Source organism: Colossoma macropomum, unplaced genomic scaffold, assembly GCF_904425465.1.
Source record: "Colossoma macropomum unplaced genomic scaffold, Colossoma_macropomum, whole genome shotgun sequence".
Taxonomy (NCBI): Eukaryota; Metazoa; Chordata; class Actinopteri; order Characiformes; family Serrasalmidae; genus Colossoma; species Colossoma macropomum.
In genome coordinates this window covers 31212647-31236211 of record NW_023494799.1, presented here as the reverse complement: position 1 = coordinate 31236211, position 23565 = coordinate 31212647, and the positions used below count along the sequence as shown (strand labels likewise).

The following is a 23565-nucleotide window of genomic DNA, read 5'->3' as shown; positions in this document are numbered from 1 at the left end:
GTTCAGTCCACCTCAGAGTTTCAAAGGTCTACTGCAGTCTCTGTTGAAGCTCAGAGCTGCCACTATGTCTGACTGGAGAAACATGACGAAGGATGTAAGTACTCGTTTCACTTGTTGATCAAGTTTCATTGCTGTCAGTGAGGCTCTATAAAGCGTTTATGGCAGAACTGTAAGAAGCTCGGCTTCAGAAAGTGAAAGTCGTGCAAGATTTTCCTTCCTGTTCACTTCTCCACATGAATAACTGAACTAACTCGTGCTGTGCTCCAAATGATGCACTCGCTGACTCGTTCACTATTCACTACGTAGCGTTTGCCTTACAGTGAACTGTCTAGGGACTGAAAGATTTATACGTTATTGGAGTGCTGAACTTTTTAACAGTGTACAGATGACATTTCTGCTTTTGAATTGTTTGGATAACATAAAACAGACAGTATCATATCACTGGCATATAATAAAACCAGATTTTTTGTATTTTAATATATCCCCTTTAAGATTTCAAGCTATATATATATATATATATATATATATATATATATATATATATATATATATATATATATATACATATATATAGTCTCTCAGATTCCGTCTATGGACACGGCCCACAGTTTAAAAACAACTGCTTTAGCACACTTTGTAGAGTAGAAGTATGTGATTTGGAACGCAGCCCCCTTCAGTTTCTTCTGACAATGTGCCTGTTAAGACCGCTGGCAGAGGGCGCTCCTCGCCTCCTCGCCGGTCACGGCGCTCTCATGGCTGACCGAGTGACCGCAGATCACGGTGCTGTTTGATAGGAGCTGGAGAAGCAGTACTCCCCCAGCCAGTGGTCCCACAGAATGGCGGCCGACGACGTGATAAAAGCCCATGTTGCTGCGCTGAAATCAGGTTGGTGGGTTATTTTAATGCTTACCAGTGTAATGGACCACTGCTGTCTTCTTCTCCTCAAGCCCTTTTGCTCTGTTTGGGTCTGATCTGCCCGCAGGCTGGCATCACGAAAGCTAACTAACTTGCATTGCCTGATGATTCATCCTGTGGATTAGCTATATACGTAGATTTTTTTTGCTTATGCACCTTTAAACAGATCCGTGTTCAACAAATCCGTGCTTCAGTCTTCTAAACCCTCTTAAACCGGGGCAGGGGTTATGAATGGGGCTTTAAGTGGCAGTGATTAATTGTGCCCTACAAAATCTGTGACAGCAATTTCAGTATGAATGTATAAAACATTGACATGCTTCTGGCGTTTTTTGTACATCTTAGTTAAAGAAGCAAGCAGGAAGCTTGACCTCTTTTGTTTGTGTGTTTAGGTACAGAGAAGGCTCGTTCTATTGCTCAGATGCTTCTGGATGTCCCGTATGGAGATGGAGAAGGGGAGAAGCTGGATGTTTATGTGCCCAACAGCTCTTCCCCAGGTGGGGCACCTGCGAGGGCAAAGGGAAACCTATTGTAGCACCTAGTCTCTGGTCCCAGGTGCACTTGTCCTAAGGCTCACTGCTCTATTTCTGCATGTAGTCAGTGTCTGAACAAAACCTTGTATGCCCATTATGCATGTCCAAAATTATTGATTAGTGGCCCAATATAAGTGAAAAAATTACTTGGAATCAAAAAAAGTGTTCCATTAACTTCTATTAAAAGTTAGGAACATTTTCCCTCCTCTTTATTTAGCATTTCGGAGGTACAAATGTCTATTTTATGATATGCTTGGTTTTTTTGAGCAATTGTGCCTTTATTTTACCCAGTCATTTTTTATCATAGCATAGATGAAAGATCTGTAAGAATAAATGTTAGTGATATATATATCCCATATATCCCATGTGTGTGTGTATATATATATATATATATATATATATATATATTTAGCCTTACATTTACATTACATTTACATAGACAGTACTTTGTATTATTTCCTTTGGTGTTTTCTTTGGTGTAATTTTAGGTGAAGCACAACAGAACACAATCTCAAAACATCTTCTGATCATCATGCACCTGGAAGTGGGGAAAAGTAATATTAACAGCATGATTCCCCAGCCCCCCCTCCACTACACCCATCTATCATTGAGAGAATATGCTTAGCCGGCTAACCCTGACCCTCCCTGATACTGTGTGCCATGATGTATTTGGAAAATATTGTGAAAATGTTTTGTCAGTTCAGGTAACTTTTAATAATCAACCTTTCTGTGTTCCAGATGTGCCTCTGGTTATCTACATCCATGGGGGTTACTGGCAGTTCCTGAGGTAAGTGGTTGGAGTTATGGAGTTTCGTACATTCTCTGAGTCAAGTTTTTGAGCTCCCATGTGCCGCAGCTGTCAATCAGTGGCCACAAGTTCGATCTCCACATACAATGCCATAGCTGTGCGTGGCCGGGAATCCAGTAGAGCCTAATTGGCCTCTTTCTAGGTGGGTAGAATCACTCTCCTTCTTCCCCATCACTTATTATGATGCTGGCCATCGCAGGCATCTCTCAGCTGATGTAACAGAATTAGCAGTTAATGTTCTCCTCTAAGAGTGTTGAGCTCCAAAAACATTGCATTATTGTGGTGGTGCTTCATGTGTCTTTGAGGATGCACATGTTAGCCTTCACCCTCCCAGCTTGGCAGCATCGTGTGAAAAGGGGAGACCAAGACCCAGAGGGCAGTACCTGAATACATGTAACAGTGTTACATGATCACATTACAGTTACAGAAAAGAAGGCTGTAATAATCAAATTACAGGTACATTGTACATAATGCTTCCTAGATGGCATTCCAAGCTCCCCACCTAAGATGAAATTCTCGCTATGCCACAGGCATGGTTTTTATGGAATTATATCAGTATCAAAACTATGCAAAGATTTTCCACTCATATATGCAAGTTTGGGCTCAAAATGAAAATTTAAACTCAGTAATTTGTAAAACTGTTAAATGTATTTCCAGAACTGCACATTCATGCTTTACGTGATGCAATAATAGTTTCAAAATGATGATTAAAATGTCATTTAACTCGTATGTATTTGCACTCTTTAATATTGTTTTTCAAATTGCATTATCAAAGTGAACAAAAAGCTAGAAAGATGTCAACATTCAAATATAATAGGGAAACGGCGCCTCCCCTCTTTGCAATTACATATTTTCACATACTGCGCTCATGTGATACAGAGCAATATATCCACTTGTGATGGTCACTGTGTTTTTATACACAATCCACCAAGAATTTTTAATCGATTTAATCGAAAGGGAAACAGATTTAATTTAATAAGTGGCCACGGGTCAAAATTATTGTCTGTGTTAGCCGACCATAGGCTACAGATAGCGATTAATCCAGCATCAAGTCTAGCTTCTAATGTACACAGTGAGATTTGGATATATTGCTGTGTTCCACTTTATCTGTAACCAAAGTGTACTGTAATGTTTTAGTTGTAATTATACTGAGACACACAGACATGTGTAAATCACACAACCACCTTGTCATAGTGGCTGAGTTGGCAACAGCTGCTGTACCAGTTCAGTACTGTGTCATATTTTAGCCAAATTCAGCCAGGGGGTCTCTAATGTCCTGCTTTTTTTTAAATTAAGATTACAGAAATCGCTGGTAAATGTGTGTGACACAGTGAGCTGGATCATTTAGCCAGCTGGTAAAATTGGCAGATGGGGCCTTTGTTTGGGAATGTAGCATCTGCTAGCATTAATAATGGCTTTTAGCTAGCGTAATTCTCCATCCTCCACTATTTACATAGCGCATTGGCAGGTGAGGTGATGACAGACTTGAAGCTCACTTTGTAGAAGAAATCCCTGCGTGGCATCAGCTGCAGACTCTGTGTCCAGCCTCACTTTCACTACCATTCTCAGTTTATCCTTCCATAGGTTTTGGTTATTAGATGTAACCTGTATCATTTAGTTTCATAAAACAGCGCATTTTTTTTGCTTGCTTTGTTTTAAAGACCTCGTATTGAAATTTGTTTGAACTCGTCTTTATGTAATATCACTTTATGAAGACGCAATTCAAAATTAAGATACAGTAATCAGATTATGTTACTTTAATTCAGTAATTGTTCAGATTAGGTTACATATAACTTGTTTAACATGTAGTCAGTAATCTGTCCCGGAATACTTTTTTATAGTAGCCCTCCCAATCCTGTCTAGACCTTGCAAGTGGGAAAAATTGGCTGAATTCCAAGGAATAAAACAAATTTGATTTAAATTTCCTCTGCTTACTGAGCTGTGTGAAGCAGGACTGACAGGAGATTGCCTGATTTTCCTGTTTCCCCTGGCCTTTCCTGTATGATTAGGCTGTGCTTTACCAGAGCAAAATGAGAAACAGTTTCTCATATGGTACACTATATGTTTAATTATACAGCAGTTAGTTCTGGTCACACAGTCTGTTTGAAAACGTTATAACCATGTTGTTATATCTGCTAACAGCACTTTTTTTACCATACTCATACCATCAGCTGCTAAGTAACAATGCTTGCTTTACCCTGAGTTGCCAGATCTACGTTTTCTTTTAGAAAAAATGATGAATGAAGCTTCTATTCTTTATTTTCTGTATTTTTTCCTTTATTTTCAAAGCTGTTGTATAAAAGCTGCAGAACACATGCGGTCAAACATCATCATGTTTGTGATAGCAGGCAATAACACTCTCCCTTGCAAGTTCAGTTGCCTAAATCAATGTGAAAGAAATGTGTCTGTCTGAAATTTAACAGTACGTGCTCTCATCCTACAGCAAGGAGGAGTCTGGTTTCATGGCCGTTCCATTGGTCCAGAAAGGTGTTGTGGTGGTCGCTGTTGGTTACAGCATAGCCCCCAAAGGTACAGCAGGCTTGTGGGAGTCATGCAGATAGACCATTGGCCAATTGTTATTTTTCCACACTGTTAGTTTTCACTTCATTGCCTCTCTTCTCTGTGCAGGTAATATGGATCTGATGGTAGCACAGGTGCGTAGAAGTGTAGTGTCCGTTATTCAGCAGTACTCCCATATAAGGTATGTCCACCTGGGTTTTTGGGACCCTTATATTCTGCTTAAATCAGCTTCCACTCTGCTTATACAACTCTCACTCTCTGCCCTTCAACAGTGGGCTGTACCTGTGTGGTCATTCTGCTGGTGCACACCTGGCAGCCATGGTTCTGTCCACCGATTGGTCGGAATACAGTGTGACACCTCAGATCAAAGGTTTGTGTGTGTGCATGTGTTGTAGTTTGAGTAATAATGTTATGAGGAGATAGATTTTTGTTATGTCACCATCATATCAAAAGTTTGTAATTTTTATTTGTTTATTTTTCAACATTTGAAAAGACCAGCTGCCCAAATGACTTAAAATTTAATTACGTTAACCCCTTAGAATCTCTGCCTTATACTAAGGCTTATTATTCAGAAACGACATGGACTCCAATACAAACTGGCCTAAGGTATTCTTTGCAAGTTATAGGTTATAGATGTGTAGTAGAACTTTGGACGCACCAGAGGTTTCCGGCCATTTAGGGGGTTAAAGAGCCGATATCTTACTTTTCTCTCAATTGTATTAAGGTGCACTTATGTCATTTATGTGGTTTTATGCTCCAAAAATTATTTTTACATGATCATTTTGCAACCTCTCTTTATCCCTTAGAATCAAACAGACAACTTTTGTTAGTGTGCCTTTAAGTGATATATGTCAATGATCTCTGTTCTGATTGGCTGCCCTGCATTGCACCTTATTCAAAAAGCTGTCCAGGCTAAAACACCATGGCTGTTATGTGTGCAGTCATGCTTAAATACATTGGCTTTTATTTCTGAATTCGCTTATAAATTTTATAATTCGTGTTTGTGAATATATAAATGTGGAATTTTCTGAGTTAAACCAGTAGCTTGGTTTAACTAATTTGGTAATTAGTGCTTTGTCTGGAGATATTTTAGTCTTGAAATGCCAGAAAACAAGACAGCTGCCTGTAATGCAGAGGGGTGGATGTACGGTTGCGTCATACAATACAACCAGTTTAATCAAGCACCTGCAGAGGTTTTATGTGAAAGAGTACCGGGAGTATATGCTAGCTCACAGACAGGAAGACACCAAAAGGCATAAGACTCTGACTTATCCTTACAAGAAACATGATAAAACTTCCAGCAGACAACCCAGAGGCTAAAGGGATCACAGAGAAGTTGCTCAACTTCATTATACTCGATGACCAACCACTGTTTGTAGTGGGAAATGTTGGATTTCGCAGCCTGTTGGAGCACTTAGAGCCCAGGTATAATCTGTTGCCCAGAAAAGACATACATAAATACATACCTTAACACACAATACCAACAATAATAATGATAATATTAAAGTAAAAAGAGCCCTTGTGTTTGAATCTGTGTCTGTGTATCAGAACCTTTTATTGGAATTGAAAAAATTCAATCCATAGTTTTTGCCCTGGCAAGGGATCCGACCCCAGTCTGAGAGTCGATCCAAGACATTTTCAACACATAAAATATCAACAAAATCAAGTCCAATCAGGACCTCTGAATTAAACATCATATTGACTTTAAAAATGTTCAAAAATGTGGAAAAACGTCCCAGTAAAGTTACTATTTTGGAGACAATAGGTTTTGCTACATATTTACAAGGTAAATTAGGGCTGCCCAAAGTGCGGCCCACAAGCCCATGAGAATGTTTTTTTTTTTGGCCCGTTAAGAAGTTACCCTAACCCAAACTATACAGTTGTATGCAAGTTTGAACTTAAAATGACGTTTTGTTGATTTTCTAAGTAAAAATATGTGAACACATCCTCTGCAGAGAACAAATACTTAAATATGCCATTTTCTCTTTAAATGTCTCTTTATTTGCCGAGTTAAACATAAAATATAAAGTGTGCCACAACTTTTGCACAGGCTGTATTGTGTGTTCTCTGTAGAGGAGGTGTTAGCTTATATTCACTTAGAAAATCAACAAAACGTAGTTTGACCAGGGATGCCAAAACTTTTGCATATTTAGCTGTATATAGCTTATTCTTCTTACAAAAATATATAAGTATATAGTTTATTTGTATATTTAGTCTTTGTGGCCCTCGGTCCACCACAAACATTGCATTTGGCTCCGCAAGACAAAAAGTTTAGGCACCCTTGATGTAAAGCATACACTGGCTTCTCTTTCATCACCTCTGTCTCTGTCTTACAGTGTAATTTTGAATCTGCCTTTCTCTTTGTCTTTCCTAGGAGCGTTCCTTGTTAGTGGCATTTATGACCTGCTGCCCATTCTGTCCACTTACGTGAACGAGCCACTGAAGATGACAGAGTATGAGAATATACTTCTTCTACACTAGATTACCGCATGCCCTGTGAATGTCCATCATCAGTGTCCAAAAATGTTCTGAGCTGTTGTTATGCTAATGCACCATTGGGTGAACTGTTGGTAATTGCATTGTCTTTATTGTAATCTGCATTGTGCATTGGTCTCACCCTATTGTTTTGCTCTAGAGAGGTGGCTCTTAGGAACAGTCCCAGTCGGCTAGTGCCACAGCTAAAAGCTTCATCATCTGCCTGTGAGATCGTCATTGCTGTGGGGCAGAACGACTCCCCTGAGTTTCGGAAGCAGTCTGAAGACTACTTCAAAGTAAGGCAAGCGCTGAGCTAGCAGAGTTTGTGTATCTGAACTTAAAATACATTGTTAGGAACTGTTCTAAAACCATGTATAGCCACGTATAGTCTCTTCTATTGATAAGATTATTAAAAAAACACCTGTCTGTGTTTCTTACAGTCTGTGGAAACCGCTGGGCTCAAGGTTACTTTAGAAGATATTCCGAACACGGATCATTTTAACATCATTGAGCAGCTTGTTGATGAAAATTACCACCTTACACAGGTAAGATTAATTGTGACGATCATGAAGAATCATGAATACTAGTGGTATAAATGTCTGAGCTAGGGAGGCACAGTAGTATCTGAATCGATGATATCAGTTTTGGCCAGTGATGGGGTAGTAACTCAAAGAAGTAATGGAATTACTTTACTCTTTCCTTTCTGGAAAAAGTAATCTCTTTACCTTTTACTTTACTTGTAAGTTACTCTCTAAAACCCATACAAATCTGTATCGACTGGAAAGTAGAGGAGAAAACCCAACAGTGCTTTCAGTAATTTACTTAGCAAAAGTAGCTGATCACAGTAAACATCATTTAAAAGGCCTATTACTATCCTTGCTTTTCAGTAAGATAGAGCCAGTTATGTTTAATTAAAATAATGAGTGGCTTATACTGTCTGAAAATCTACAAACTAGTCAGTCCGAACTGTGGTCTCCATATAAAATCTGAACAAATTAGCTTACAGAGCTGTTTCCAAATAAATGAGCTTTGTTTAGGCAGTTTGCAGGTTGAGGCTATCTGTTCTCCAGCACTGGGATCTTTATTTATACAGTCTTTATTTATCTAATCTTTATTTTTGCACACATGCTGCACTGCTCAAATGTACAAGTTGTAAGATAGCACACTCATGCAAATTTTTAATTTAATTAAAGGGCCACTATCATTAAAAACTGAATTTTCCTCAAAGTTTGGAGAGTGGGCTGTAATAGGTAAACATTATAAAAGTTTCAAAACGGACCATTCACCACCCAGTCCATACAGTCCATTTATATGAACTAAGCTGCAAAAAACAGCCCATTCTGAATGAATTGTTTCTATGATGTAGACAAAAAAAGATTTTGTGAGATCACAAAAATCACAGCTTTTATAAAAAGCCACCTATTCAGTCTACAGCAGTTAAGTCCCACCCGTTCACAGTGAAATTAGAAGACATGTTTCAGCCTGGACTGCTTTTTGAATGAAGCACAAGCCAATCAAAACAGAGCTCATTTACATATATCAGTCTGAAACACAGTAACAAAAACAGCCTGGTTGGAAAATAGTCAGATAAAAATGAATAACGTTTTTGACGCATAAGTGCCATGTGCTGCCTAGGTGGAAAATAATATACAAGAAAAATGTAGGATATGAGCCCTTTAATATTGCTCTTTTAGAGATATTTGAGTATCAAAGTAACAAAAATCACATTAAGTCAGTAATTGTAATGTGATTTACAAGAATGTAAACTGTGATGAGTTACAGTACTTCATTACAGTCATCATTTTGTTCCGTGTTACCCTCAACACTGGTATTGGCAGAGGTTTGAAAGGATTTATCAGCATCTGACTAAGCATTTAGATCAGGCTAGTTAGATTCAAACTGATATTTGATGCCATGTTTATTGTACTCCAGAGGGGCGGAGTGTATAGATGAAGCTGGGCTGCTGTGCTAAAACATCAGTGTTAAAAATAAATGATAAATGTCTCTGGAGTGCTAATCCAGGTCTAGTCCCAATGTCTACATCTTATAAATGTTTGCATATTGGCATCAGCAAATAAAAAGCCCATATCGGTGCATCCCTAATCTGACCACACGTTTTGCTTCAACTAAGATTCTTTAAGCAACAGTGAATGCAAATTTAGTGGTTCAATTAGATGAGTGACTGTGTGAGTCCAGCTGGTAATGATTTTGATACACAAATGTTTGTTTCAAAATTATTTTTCAAAATGTCCCAAGAATAATTTTGGCCAACAAATGAGTGCCTTTACATTATAGTATATATATTATTGTTATATTATATTATCCATTATATTAATAGATTCTAACATGCTGAAGTGTATGTAGTTGAGTCTACATCTTTCGTTAATTTTTAAACCCTTAATGAAAAGATTAAAAATGTATTCTTACTTATTATGTACCTGCTCTTTCATAGCTGCTGCTGAAGATGATGGGCAAGAACTAAGGAGACGTCACTGGTCATCAGATCATCAGACAGTGCACTTCTTTATCACAGCCTAGAATTTTGTCTGGTTTTATTACAGTACTTCACATTCTCCCACCAAAAACAGATTATATCAACAGTTATCTTTACCACCATGCTTGACTGCTCTGTCAGACTGTCTGTCAGTGGATGGAATCTTGTTTAAATTCATCTTGGTTAAATTCTGTTACAGGCTATTTTCACATCTCCCCATTCTGCCCAGCAAGGCTTCCGTGTTTGATGTGAGCTAGTATTGTGTCCAGTCTGCAGTACGTTCCGGCTGTGATTCATATCACTGTGAATCCATTCACTTGAACGCTTGTCTTTTTTTTTTTCTTTAATGCGACTTGTTCATGTCTCAGTTCATTAAATCTTTCTGTGATTTGTATGATGATTCATACCATCTACTGCAGGGGTCAAATCACATAGAGGTCACCCATGAATGTAGCAGCACTTTGTAATCGTTGTGCATAGTTGTAATTTGCAGCACACGACAGAATTAAACCGTGTTGATATTTGATTTACTCAAATATCGTCCTCAGTAACATCCTTAGAATATTAGATATTTTTGCACTGTTGAAATGTGTTGCTAGTTATTGCACAGTTTATTTTTACTTAAAGTTGATCTCATCATACTTATGTGGCACAGAGGTAGCAAGTCTGGCCGCTCAGATGTGTTGTTAATGCAAACTACGGGTCTAATGTTTACAAATGTAAGTATTAATACTGTAAGAAAAAATGAAAATAAAAATGCTCATATATGAGAAACAGTTGTTCATCAGTGTTTAATCCATGACATTTATGTCACACTAGGGTATAACACAAGCCTTTTAGTAGCGTTCCTCGCGTGTCAGCCACATCAATGGGCACATTGTCCACTAAAACAACAAAGCCTCTGTTTTCCTATTGTGGAACTAACCTACACTGTTATGTCTACTATGTGCTGCTTGCTTATAGGCAGTGTTTCCAACTATGAGTCAAATTACATTAATAATCATATTATAAATAATAATAAAATCTAATTTATTTCCATAACACCTTTCAAACCTAAAAATGTAGCTCAGTGTTGTGAATAAAAAATAAAAGAATTCTGAAATTGCATGAAATATAACGAAATACATTTAAAGAAATTTAAATTAAAGTAATTAATAATGTAGTATGAACACTATAGCTAATAAAAATATATATCAATATATAGAAATAAATAACTATAAAAATAAATCAAATTATGGGACATGTATTCCTGCTTGCTCATAGATGATGATGATGGGTCCAAATGACAAACTAAAAGTGCTTCACCAAAAAATGTAAACAAGCAAAGCATAAATTGGAAAAGAACAACTAAAATGTATATTTTGGATTGTATAAGAAAGGGAATAATACACATAAATGTAAATACATACACAGAATAAAAAGCAATGGAGATAAAACAGTTTTAATAAATAAAACAAATTTAAAAGGATGTAATGCAATGTAAATGAGCAGAAAGACCTGAACGTGAAAGCCAAGTGTCATATTACACGCGTGTGTCACGTGACCCGGTGCGTTGGCACTTCTCCTGAGCGTTCGCATGGCCGTTATTTTGTTTTCCCACCCGTATTCAGACAAACCCCGCCTCGTTAGTCAGAAGTAGCCCGTAAAGTCATGTATTCTTATTGTTATAAATATTTTATTCTCATATTACACACTTATCATCTAATCCTTTCTTTCTTTCTTTCTTTCTTCCTTCTCTCCTTCCTTCCCTTCTTTCTTTCTGTCAAGCTTGTCCACCCGCTGCTTGTGAGTGACCCATCAGCCAATCGTAGCACAGGAGGAGGGGCCTGTCCGAATACGGGTGGGAAAAAAACGATAACGCTTTGAGGTTGTAGGGAGGTTGCCAACTCGGCGTTTCGTAAAAGATGGAGTGGAGGTAGAGTTATAGAACTTCAAACTGCCTGAAGACTTTACACCAAAAAGCCACGCCGGAGGCACAACCTGTACGGTATGTATTGCGTTTTATCTTCAGTGAAAACACAAACCTTTTTACGCTCAAACTGTCAATTTTCTTTTAAGCTTTGAACCCTGTTAGCTAGCCGAGTCCGGTTAGCTCTGACAGCGCTGTAACTGTGTGGTTCAGAGTTTCAGCGACAGCCTGAATTTCTGTTGAGTCATAGGCTCCCTGTAACACTGCTGTATACACAGTGCGTTGCCCATGTCATGACAGGCACCACCACTAATTCCGCTGTGGGTTTAGGTTAGTTTTATTTTGTTGGTTCCGCACCTGCACTTTGTGCTGTTGCTCACATCTCTCAATGCTGAACCTCAGCACGTCGTGTTAGATCAAAAGCATCAACACCAGAAGAGCAGAGCCTAAACCTTAGTTCTTGTGCTGATACATGTTGGATGCAGTTCTTTTGGGAACATCAGGGGTACTTGAGGAGTTCTTGGACCAGGAAAAAGGTGGTTCTTTAGTAAAGAAGTGGTTCTAGAGCCATGCACACTCAAATGACCCTTAAATGGTTCTTTGCATGGTGAAATGGCTCTTCAGATTGATGGAGAATGTGTTCAACCATGCCAATATAAATACAGTTTTCCTTTTTATGGCACCTTTAAAGGGCACATATCATGAAAAAATCAATTCTTTTTGAAATAAAAGAGGTTGATGTAGAATATAAACACTGTTAAAGTTCCAAAATGTACCTTTCACCCCTCAGTCTATACTGTATGTAGAAACTAAGCTGCAAAGACGTTTTTGAAACATTTTGAATTCACTGTTTTTGTGATGTCACAAAAACCAGTGCATTTACATATATCCACCTATTCTGCCTGAAGTACTTTAGCCCCATTCACACTGAAGCTACAGAAGAGCGTTTAGTTGTGGACTACTTTTTAGTTTGGTGCAAAACAGGGCAGCCAGAGATTATTTACATATATATCAGTCTTAAAGACACAGTAACAAATAATAGAGCGACAAAGTGATATAAAAAGGTTGGATAACGTGCCATGTACAAATTAATTTTGACATTATTTGCTTCATAAAACCACACCAATGTCAAAGGTGGACCTCAAGAAAAATGTCTTATATGAGTGCTTTAATAATGAATGAGTGTATTAGGCTAACAGCTCCTCGGGAGGTGGGCTTAAGTTACAGTGATGACGCCTTCTCTGTAGTTGTCATTCTTTAGAGTCGTTGCACTGACAAGCAAGTGATAACGGCTTTGTCTCTGGGTTTTTTCGTGCCTGCCCTTTGACACAGAAGTCTCCAGCACTTAAGCTAATCAATAAACCGAGCCAGTGAAAGTTCAAATCTCTGTATAGGTAAAGTTCACCACTGAAGAGTAAATTTGCCTTAGTCACCGTTGAGAGGCTTAACTGTTTCCTAGATGAAGACAGAGAGGAAGAGGATGAAAAGAGAGAGAGGGAGAAGGAATCAGTTTGTTCTGGCAAGCAAGCAAGCAACAGCATTGTGAATGGACAGAAGGAAAAAAGAGCCGCGAGGAGCGAAGGAAAGAAAAAAGGGTAAATGGTACACTTGTCCCAAGTGGCTGTTTTTGGTTGTGGGCGTATCACATTGTCTGCTTTTTAACTTAAAGTTGTCTCTGAGGCTGATTTTAAAGAATGAAGAGGGTTTCGTTTTTGAATGACAGCGTGTTTGTAGCGTTACAGTTCTGGGAGTTATTGAAAACCAAAGACCGTCAAAGTTTCTGGTCACCTCTAAAGTGTTTACAATCAAAACAACTTTGTATTTCAGTAAATAATGGTTGACGTTTTCTTAGATTACAGTTTCAAGAAACAGTTTAACCTTTTACAGAAAGAGTACTTTATGCCTAGAGCCTCTTTAAAATCCAAATTAACTGAAACATTGGCATGGAAATTTCCATTTTATAGGGAAATGATGGTGGTGTCGAGTGAAATAAGCTGAGGATTATGGCTTTTGTTGTTTATTGTTTTCGGCCGGGTCCGCTTGCAATGTTGTTGAGCTGTTAAACTGGCTCTGTTCCTTTGTGTAGTCAGCTTCTAACACTAGTTATGTAAGGAGAGCTGGGTCACAATGAACCACTCAGGAATTGTGTGGGCTTCACCTTTACCTACTCTGCCTTATGGGTTTCATACTAGCCCTGTCATGATTACACAACTAAACACGATTTCTCTATTTATAAGAAAGTCATGTAAAATGTACCTAATGTAAATGATTAGTTGTCAATTTGTATGATGGCAGTGCTTATTTTATATGCTCATACTGGTCATTATTGCAGTGTAAAGTGGCTGATGGACTCTTTTTTATTTGTTTGTTTGTTTCTAAACAAGTTTTTAAACCTTTTTACAGGCATATTTATCAGGGATGCATGATGAGATTGATCTGATCGCAGTTCTTTCCACAGTTGTCAGCTTTCACAATCAAAGGTTTATGTTGCAACCGAATGCAAGTTGCGTGCAATAATTTGGACTGAAGAAATGCATGTAAATAAAAGAAATCAGGAATGTATTTATTGAGACAAGTCATGGGTCTTAACGAAAACAACAAAAGTTTAACGTGTTTGTTTAACTAACTGGTGCTGTGTCACAGTGGTGAGTAATATCTGTTTATTTGATGTTTGTTAATAACACTTTTAGAGGACGACAATGAGTAATGTCTGTTTGTTTGACGAAAAAGAATTAAATTGTTAATCTTAAAAAAAATTAATGATTGTTAGGCTTATTTATAACCCTACAAAAAACATTTTTCACAGTACTAAGGTAGTACTCTGTAATACTCCAGTAAATTTAGTCTCAAATTGTAATTTTTATAATCGTTTATATATTGGCATGAGCAGATATGCACATGAAAAATGTTGGATATCAGCATCAGCCCACAGTTCCTATATCAGTGCATTCCTAATGTTTATTTATCTTTTTATAATGAAGTCATTTTTAAGTTTCGTTCAGTTAAATCCATTGAAGTCCATTAAAATTAGTTTGGCTTTAAATATATACAAAGATGGAGAAACCTTGGACTTTCATCCCCCAGTTTGTCCACTTGGCTGTTGTAATTGGTTAAGTTCATGAAGAATTTTGTACAAGGTTCGCCTGGACATGAAAGTTTAGTGTTGCTTCATTAGTAATATAGTAATTACACAGCGAGGACTCACATTAGGATGCTGTAATTACTCTGTGTATTGGTAGCCATATAGCCACATTGTCCATGTTATTTGATACTGCTCAGCTAATTAGCCTCTAAGGTACGGCACAGGTGTGAGTAGGGTATTCTCTAAGGAAGAGCTGAATAAAGCAGACTAGGGAAAATACATACACAGTTTTAGTAAATTTCATAGACCTTCTTGGATATAAAAACAATGTCTTAGAACTGTCAATCTATGGGGTAAATGCTGTAAATGCTGTATATGGCTTTATTGTTATACATTATTATTCCGCTTCGCCTTTCTGTTCACTGTTTGCTCCAGTGGACGTTGAGATTCAATAGTGGATAAAAGCTAATGAGGGAAAGCTTTAAGTATTAACAGTAACAGACTGTAAGGAAGAATTATCCTGAGCTGTTGTGTAGACCTGCACAATATATTGCTTGGTAATTATTATCATGATATTGGCCTTTGTAATACTGAAGTCCTAGTAGTCTATGACATGTAAACGAGCCCTTTTACCAATCACAGAAATTGAATGTTGTCCTCTGTGAGCATCTTGACCAGTCACAGTTTCAGAGTATTTCTCATCTGGGAGTTTGATGAATCAGTGTATTGATCTAATCCAGAAAAATGGTCAAAATAATGAAGGTCAGTCTTTTATTTTACCTTTTGTGGACAACACAGAAACGTGGCTATTTCTGCTGTTGAATGTGCTCTTTTCCATTAATCATGTGTTTCTTTTATACTACTTGAACAAGAAAACACATGATTAGAAATGTATCTCATTTATCAGTTGAAAATAAGCACTTACTGATCAGAACTCTGCTTTGAACAAACTCCCGCACTCACTCAAAAAATCACAGTGCATCCAACAGTAACGGAAGCTTTGTGCATCTTTTATACTGTGATGGAAAACATGTTGGCGAGTGGCAATTCTGTGAGTCATAGCAGTGTTTGGTTTCTTTTCTGTGTCATAAAGATATTTGACAGAATTGAACAGGTGAATTGTTTTTGCAGCACAGTGTTCTCACTCTTCCCTTTTCTCCCTGTATTGCTCACTAGCAGCTCAACACAGAGTCACGTTATTTCACACACAGAGAGCCAACAGTGTCCTAGGTAATCTGATACAGGGTTGTGGGGAGAAAGTCATTCATTTGATTATATTGATTAAAAATCTGGTTCTGGTGACAGAATGGCCCCTAGGAGGTCTGCAGAAAGAGGTTAAAGGGCCCACGTCCTACTTTTTTTCTTGTGTTTATTTTTTTTGTTCCTGAAGTCCACTTTTAACATTTGTGTGATAACAAGAACTATTATAATGATATATGTACATGAGCTCTGTTCTGATAGGGCAGCCAATATTGTGCCTATTTCAATAAAAGCAGTCTGGCCTGAAGCAGTCCTTATAGTTGCCATCACAAAAACAGTGAATTCAAAACAGGCTGTTTTTGCAGCTTCTAAAACTGGACATATGTGTACATGTGGACTGTATGGACTGGGGAGTGAAAGGTATATTTTGGAACATTAACAATGTTTATATACTATATCAACCTCTTTTATTTCCAAAAAGCAAGGATTTTTTTTCCATGATTTGGGTCCTTTAAATCAGCCACAGATTATTTTGACAGTTAATCGAGTAGTCAGACCAAGTAATCAGGCTAAACAATAAAATTAAACAGTCATAAGCCATGCAGAGCCTTTCAAAGATTCCAGAATACTTTACTAGTAAAGACGATCTAGGAAGCCTTTAAAATACTGTTTCTTACTGTAAGAGAGAAAATCACGAGAATCTGTAATTCTAAAAATTCTCTTGCAACTTATTTCAAAATAACATTGCTGATTAATAGAGAATGTAAAATTGAAAAGATATTTTTTAAAATTGAGTGCTCAGTTATAATCAGGTAATAAAGTCCCAATTGCAGTTCTAGTTTTTTGTCCAAATTGTGCAGCGCTGCTGCTGTGTTTTGGATTGCACAGGCCACAGGCCTGTTTACTGTGATCAGCATTTCACTTCCGTAAGGGTCCTACTTCAGGAATGTCTGCATCATGAAACCTGATAGTCGTGGTAGAACACAAACAACTTTCTCTTTGGCAAAGATAGTCTTGGCACTTGTGGATAATCTCTCTCTCTCGCTCTCTCTCTCTCTCTCCCTGCCCCCCCCCCATTTCCTGGCTTCTAATTTCTGTCTGCCTTTCTCCCCCCGTATAGCTGTGTCTCCTGATGACTCCATGACCTCCACACGGATCTCCACCCGTGGCCTGCCCTCCATGGCCTCCATCAGCAGCGCCACTTCCGATGCCCGCTTCCATTTCAAATGGAGGGCCATCACAATGGTAACCATGCTAGTCCTAGGCCTACTACTCTATCTGCACCAGACAGCAGGGGGCGCCACAGATGACTCGCAGCACTTTACACAGCATCGCAGCAGCAACAATGATGCAAGGTTACGACGTCTGAACCGTGACACCAAGGAATGGTGTAACATGCCTTACAATGATACCTACCCACTAACGCCTCCGGAACACACGGCCAATGGCCTCCGCTACCGCATCGGCGTGATCGCAGACTTGGACACAAACTCACACAAAAAAATCCACAACACTTGGTTCAGCTACATGCGGAGAGGCTACGTGCTGGTGTCAGACAGCGGGGACAGTGTGGCTGTGGAGTGGGACCCAGACACAGTGGTGCTAGAAAGCCACTTGGCCGAGAAAGGGCGGGGCATGGAACTTTCTGACCTGGTGGCCTTTAACGGGCAGCTGTACAGTGTGGACGATCGCACAGGTGTGGTGTTCCGGATCGAGGGCAACAAGGCCGTGCCATGGGTCATCCTGCCTGATGGAGATGGCACCGTTTCCAAAGGTAAGAGGAGTTTAGGAGAGTTCCTTTTCCTTCATCTTTGTATTGCCTGTTTGTTTATTTAAAGCAATAGTTCAAGGAGTTTTTCTTAAAAATGTCATACATCTTTGTGTACTAATGTTGCACACACAGGCTCAAAAAGGTGCTCTGGCTCAGGCGAAAAACAAGCGTCATTCTAATGAAGATATGATGACAATAGTAAATAATTCAATTCATCCTCAGGAAACATGTCTTTGACTTAGTTCTACCGAGTTCTCTTTAAAAACTCTTTCAGCACGCTCACTAGCATCAGATTCATCTGCTCAGGGAAGGGGTCTGAAACACAGCTGACTTTAAAAATGTTCTTCTTCATGTTGTGTGGAGTTACACAGAGAGGTCGTCAAATCCCCAAAACCTAGATGGTTTAACTATATTTTACTAATGTAATGAAAATTGAAACAACAACAAATTAAACAATGTAACACTACAGTTGAAAACAACTCGAAGTCTCATTTTGAAGTTGTTACAATAAATGTGCGTTTATGAGCTCCTTCTGGTGTGGGTTCAAGCGACTTGCATGCTAATAGTGCCCCTCACTGGAGAAACTTCAGACTGCAACATCTGGCCTAAATGAGTTCCAAAAGCATGCCCACACGCTTTCATATATATGGATACAATGAAAAAAAATCAGTATTTTAAGTTGTTATTGCGGATACACTATGGAGTTCAGCTGAAGATGCCTGTGAGAAAATAAGAATTATTATATTTTAATAACTTCACAGTTGATCTGAACCATCGGGAAACTGAAGGTATATAAAATACAGAAATAAGAATTCTCCTCAGACACTGTGTTGCAGTCTGTTAAATTTATTCCACCATTTTTAATTGATAATGTTAATATTGGTGCCCCATGATAATCAAGCAAGCCTCTTAACTACATTAGTGTTGTAGCTCCAGTGCAAAACTAAAGAAAACTTGTGAACATTTTGAGTGATTAGCTACATTTTTCAAGTTTGGGCAATGTCTTCAACATATGGTTGTATTATGAGAAGAGACTATACAACTGTAGGAGGGGAGAGAATGTAGGCTGGAGTTGTGGGTGGCTTCTGCCTTGAGCTAGAAGACCAGTTACCCCCTGTTGCTGAACAGAAATATGACTGAGGAATAAGGAAGAAGATGAGGAAAGCTTTGTCACAGGAAATGGAAGGCTGAGATGGACATTTATAGGATGGAGGAGGAGCTTCAGGTGTTGCCCTGCTCCCAAACTTTGTTTATTTCATAACTATTTTGTCTATTTTATTTCACTAAACTATCGCTTTAACATATAATACTGCACTGCTCAATCCTGTCACTTGAATTAACACAGATAGCAAAACTGATTTTATTTGCTTATTAGGCTAAAAAAGAATCCTTATCATTTCATATCATCTCAAAGCTTATTTTAAATTCTAGACATGTAGACAGATCAGTATAGAAGTCAGTCTCATATATTTGATGTGACCCTCTGTATGTATGACAGGCTTTAAGGCAGAGTGGATGGCGGTGAAGGATGAGCACCTGTATGTTGGTGGGCTGGGGAAGGAGTGGACAACCACGACAGGCGAGTTTGTGAACAACAACCCGGAGTGGGTAAAAGTTATCGGCTTCCGTGGAGACGTGCGGCATGAGAACTGGGTGCCCCACTACAGCGCCCTGCGGATCGCCGCAGGCATCAAACCTCCTGGTAAAGCTGCTCAACTGCTCTGTGGAGGAGGTTCTAAATGTAGCGTTCTCAGCTCCAGCACTGGAGGCCCACTGCTTGGCAAAGTGTTCTGTTTATCCTGCTCTTCGGCTACTTATTAGGCCCTTCATACTACCCTACAAGTGTAAAGATGAAACTGCATAGCACAGTCATTCCTCAATACTGCAGCTGAGAATCCCTGCGTGATAATGGTAATAAATAAGTGGACTCACTTTAAGGGCTGGACATTGTGGCAAATATAGAGTACTGTGCAAAAGTCAAAGACCACCATTCATTTATTTAAATTCCAGTAAAAATGGCCACTGGTTACAAGTCATTTTTAGGAGATATTTCAGAGGAAATCAGATATAAGATTGTTGGCTTGCATAAGAAAAGAGAAGGTCAAAGGAAAATACAAATTATTAAAAATGACCAAGCTCCGCTTTTGCTTCAGATCTAAAAAAACAAAAAACAAACAAAAAAAAAAACAAATCCACTAGTGTTTCTGGCCATCCTTCCATTGAGAGAAGACACCTCAACATTATGAGTCCTATGAAGGATGTGTAGCTGTTAAGAAACCTTTACTGAGAAATGAAAATAGACATGAGAAGAAGGACCTTTATAAATCAAACAAAGAAGCTGCTGGTGTTCTCAAAACAACAGACTGACCAGCCCAGAGTCCAGATATCACTGAATGTGTTTGGGATTACTTGGATAGTGAGAAGTAGAAAATGCAAAACCAACTTCTAAGACTGAACCTTGGAGGTGTGGAAAAATATCCCTGCAGGTTTCTTTGAAAAACAGAAAAGACTGGAAATAAAGGTAAGGGGTGGACACATTAAATACTGAAAAAAAGATAAATATATTTAGTTGTTGAGGATTACTGTGTGAGTTTGCCTGTTCTCCCCGTGTCTGCGTGGGTTTCCTCCGGGTACTCCGGTGTCCTCCCACAGTCCAAAGACATGCGGTCAGGCCGATTGGACGTGCTAAATTGCCCCTAGGTGTGAGTGTGTGTGTGAATGTGTATGTGTAAGCGGTTTAGATGATGGATGGATGGATGGATGGATTACTGTGTAATTTTCTGTTAAATATATGTTTTCTGCTTTTTCCTGATGCTACAAAAAGTACTTAATGGCAATTTTGGCTGGAAATTAAATAAATAAAGGGTGGTCTCTGACATTCGCACAGTACTTTGAAAAAGAAAATTATGGGGTGGAAATTTAAGGTTGTAAGCTTTGGATGTTGTAAACCAATTTGGCAACAGTTATTTTTACTCTTCAAATAATGACATACATGATTAATAATTTGGCAAAAAAATCTAACTTTTAAGTTTCCTCCTTACCCCAAATGTCATGAAGAGTGCAGAGTGCATGACCAAATATCATCTGAATCAGAGGTGTCCAATCTTATCCAAACAAGCTGGAGTGCACCTGATTCCACTTGTTTAATCAGTTGGTTTCAGTCTTTGAACTGCTGTTTAGGTGATCTCCTGCTTTGTTGGAATGAAAACCTGCAGCCACACTGGCCCTTTGTGGATAAGATTGGACACCCCTGACCAAAATCAACCAAAACAAACTTTGAGTTGTTAATTAATCCCAGCTAGACTTGCATATGTGGTTTCTGACATTGCTAGACATACTATTACCTATAAAAATGGACTAAAGTACAGCACATAGTTAAAAACAGTAAAAGGTGCCACCTGAATTTGTCTGTACTTTTGTCCAGTTTTACAAGAGCCTCATAGCTTCAGTACCACAATAAAGAAACTTCTTGTCTTGTTGGTTTGATTTGGCGTAAGAGGAAAATTCCATGTTTTGCGGAACTGCTCCTTTCAGACCTAGTCAAAAATACATGTGGAATTTGGGTCAGAATCAAGCCATGCAGCATCAAGGGACAAGGGGGACAGCTTTGAAGCATTAAGATGCATTATTCAAAATTTCTGACATTTTGTATGTAAGAGTCAAAAACTCAATGTAGTGTGATCTTTTGCACCCCCCTTTAGGTTATCTAATCCACGAGTCTGCAGCATGGAGCGACCGTCTGCAGCGCTGGTTTTTTCTGCCCCGCCGAGCCAGCTCCGAGCGCTACGACGAGACAGCAGACGAACGTCGTGCCACCAACCTGGTGCTCAGCTGCCCGACCGATTTCAGTCAGGTCTCTGTGTCCCATGCTGGACCACTGTTGCCCACCCACGGCTTCTCTTCTTTCAGGTTCATCCCTGAAACGGACGACCAGATCGTGCTGGCGTTGAAGTCCGAAGAGGACGCAGGCACCATCGCCACCTACATCACGGCCTTCACATTGGACGGTCGCATCCTGCTGCCTGAGACAAAGATCGGAGACGTGAAGTACGAGGGTCTGGAGTTCATCTAGACAAGCCTATTTCCTGCCAGCTCAGCTGGCGAGAGGGGACAGAGGGGATCTTGGTGCTGAACCGTCCATGATCAGTGCAATGTTGTAGAAATGTCATGAACAGATTAGAGGGGGGTATTTCAGGAACCAGGAATTCTTAGCCAGATAACCTAAGCCCTGTTTGACAGGAGGAGTGAGGATAAGCGATATTGCAAAGGTATATCATGATACTTGAGGACATTTTCACAGTACACAATGTGCATCATGCTGTTTGATTTTTCTGAAGCATAATGTGGTCATATCCCATCAGCTACTTGTTACTATGCAGTTTATACTATTACTATACACTGGTTCAGCTGTTCAGTGTTCTAGAAGTTCTGACGATACCAATGATATACTCAGAAAAGCATGTAACTATGTAATTATACATCTTATCATGATAATACAGGGGTAGCAATATGGTGATAATTATTGTTAATGTCAAATTGTCACATCACAGCATGCTTTTTGAGTATATTGTGGATATCTTTAGTACTTATAGGATATCTTTAGTACTTTAGCGAAAGCCCTGGTGGCGTTTTCTACTGCAAGGAAAGCGACACTACTCTGCTGTCGCCAGGAGAGGGTGCACTTCCGAATTTTTCGACTTGATTAGAGAGGGAGGGGGCCACGAGTAAAAAAAGGTCGCCAAATATACTTTAGCAACGGCTGAAACGCGGAGTTATACAGTCCCTGTTTGAGTGGAGCGACCGGCGATCTGTTCTCCTGTGACCGAGTGTGAGTGACGAGATCAGTGGTGTAACTGTACTGACCTACAGCGAACTCACCTCTTTCCGTGCATCCTAACAACTTTAGCGGTGTTAAATCACGTCTGCAGCGCCAAACCGTCATATTTTAGTATTAGTGCATTCTCGAGCAACGAAAGTGAAAGAAAGAAGTGGGTTCATGTTCGATAGTAAACTGAGGAAGCTGTGAGGCAACACGGTGAATTGATGATACGGTAGATCAAACAAGACACAAAATCACCGCTTTCAGTTTAAACATACCTAAAAGGAGGACTCTGTTTGTCTGGTGTGAGAGATTCACACTGCAGATAATGCTTTTACACAGCGAACGTCAGATATACTGCGGTTCACCCCTTAAACTACTGCGATAGCATAGAGAAACCCAGTCGTCGCTAGCTGGTGTCTGAATACTGTGATCTGCTCTGACATGGATGTGGTAGGAGTGACAGCAGTGACCTACCGAACCGAGTTGACGTTGAGAAAGAGTTTAGCACTGTTGTTGGCCACTTGTTTAGCATTTGTAACGGGGTAGCCAAGTGCTCGTCACCATACAGCTAAAAATAATCTGTTTTCTTTCTTAAATCATGACTATTACAAAAATTGCAGCCATGCTTTTCAAGCTGATAAAAACAGCTCAGAAACTTTCTCCCGCTCTTCTCTTTAGTGAAATGTTCCACTGTTTGGTGAGTGTTTGTCATGATCGGACCATAAGTGATAGTTTAAAACCACAATTAACCACCCAGGAGCAAAATCAGCCTTCAAACGTGAAAGAAATCATGATTTGACATTTATCGCGATATGTATCGATATCAAACGATATGAATTTTGTTTATCGTGATAACGTTTTTGGCCATATCGTCCAGCTCTACCTACAAGTAATGGACACTGCACTCATTTTGGGCTTAAGTTATCTAGCTCACTGAAAAATCTTGTTTTGTGAAATGCCCCCTCCGCTTTTCTTCTAATATTTCTATATAGGCTTCTAGTGGTGCCACTGCACCCTTCTGAATGCACCCATTTGTCTA

The 23565-nt window shown here is 39.1% G+C and overlaps 2 protein-coding genes across 4 annotated transcripts; both read left to right on the top strand.

Moving 5' to 3' along the window:
• Window positions 1-10516, top strand: afmid (arylformamidase). 2 transcript variants are annotated; one of them, XM_036586861.1, is made up of 11 exons: window positions 1-94; window positions 795-885; window positions 1305-1409; window positions 2184-2232; window positions 4697-4782; window positions 4882-4954; window positions 5046-5143; window positions 7148-7226; window positions 7409-7544; window positions 7689-7793; window positions 9701-10516. In XM_036586861.1, exons 1-11 carry the CDS (start codon window positions 65-67, stop codon window positions 9728-9730), a joined length of 882 nt encoding a protein of 293 aa, XP_036442754.1. In that variant the 5' UTR covers window positions 1-64; the 3' UTR covers window positions 9731-10516. The 2 variants fall into 2 exon arrangements, with proteins under 2 accessions (XP_036442754.1, XP_036442756.1); XM_036586863.1 differs by having other exon boundaries at window positions 16-94; window positions 704-885.
• A 1078-nt stretch (window positions 10517-11594) lies between these two features.
• Window positions 11595-22025, top strand: cant1b (calcium activated nucleotidase 1b). Of its 2 annotated transcripts, none has more exons than XM_036586042.1 (4): window positions 11595-11729; window positions 17054-17707; window positions 19203-19406; window positions 21406-22025. In XM_036586042.1, the coding sequence occupies exons 2-4, from the start codon at window positions 17074-17076 to the stop codon at window positions 21774-21776; spliced, it is 1209 nt and encodes a 402-aa protein (XP_036441935.1). In that variant the 5' UTR covers window positions 11595-11729; window positions 17054-17073; the 3' UTR covers window positions 21777-22025. The 2 variants fall into 2 exon arrangements, with proteins under 2 accessions (XP_036441935.1, XP_036441934.1); XM_036586041.1 differs by lacking the exon at window positions 11595-11729 and adding an exon at window positions 13047-13246.
• Window positions 22026-23565: the final 1540 nt, after the last annotated feature.

Excerpts from the sequence above, each read along its gene's own strand:
- afmid (XM_036586861.1), top strand. The coding sequence starts at position 65 with ATGTCTGACTGGAGAAACATGACGAAGGAT. Across the intron at positions 4,783-4,881 it reads TTACAGCATAGCCCCCAAAG|GTAATATGGATCTGATGGTA; the intron begins GTACAGCAGGCT and ends TTCTCTGTGCAG. Across the intron at positions 7,545-7,688 it reads AGTCTGAAGACTACTTCAAA|TCTGTGGAAACCGCTGGGCT; the intron begins GTAAGGCAAGCG and ends TGTTTCTTACAG.
- cant1b (XM_036586041.1), top strand. The coding sequence starts at position 13,198 with ATGGACAGAAGGAAAAAAGAGCCGCGAGGAGCGAAGGAAAGAAAAAAG. Across the intron at positions 13,247-17,053 it reads AGCGAAGGAAAGAAAAAAGG|CTGTGTCTCCTGATGACTCC; the intron begins GTAAATGGTACA and ends CCCCCCGTATAG. Across the intron at positions 19,407-21,405 it reads CGCAGGCATCAAACCTCCTG|GTTATCTAATCCACGAGTCT; the intron begins GTAAAGCTGCTC and ends ACCCCCCTTTAG.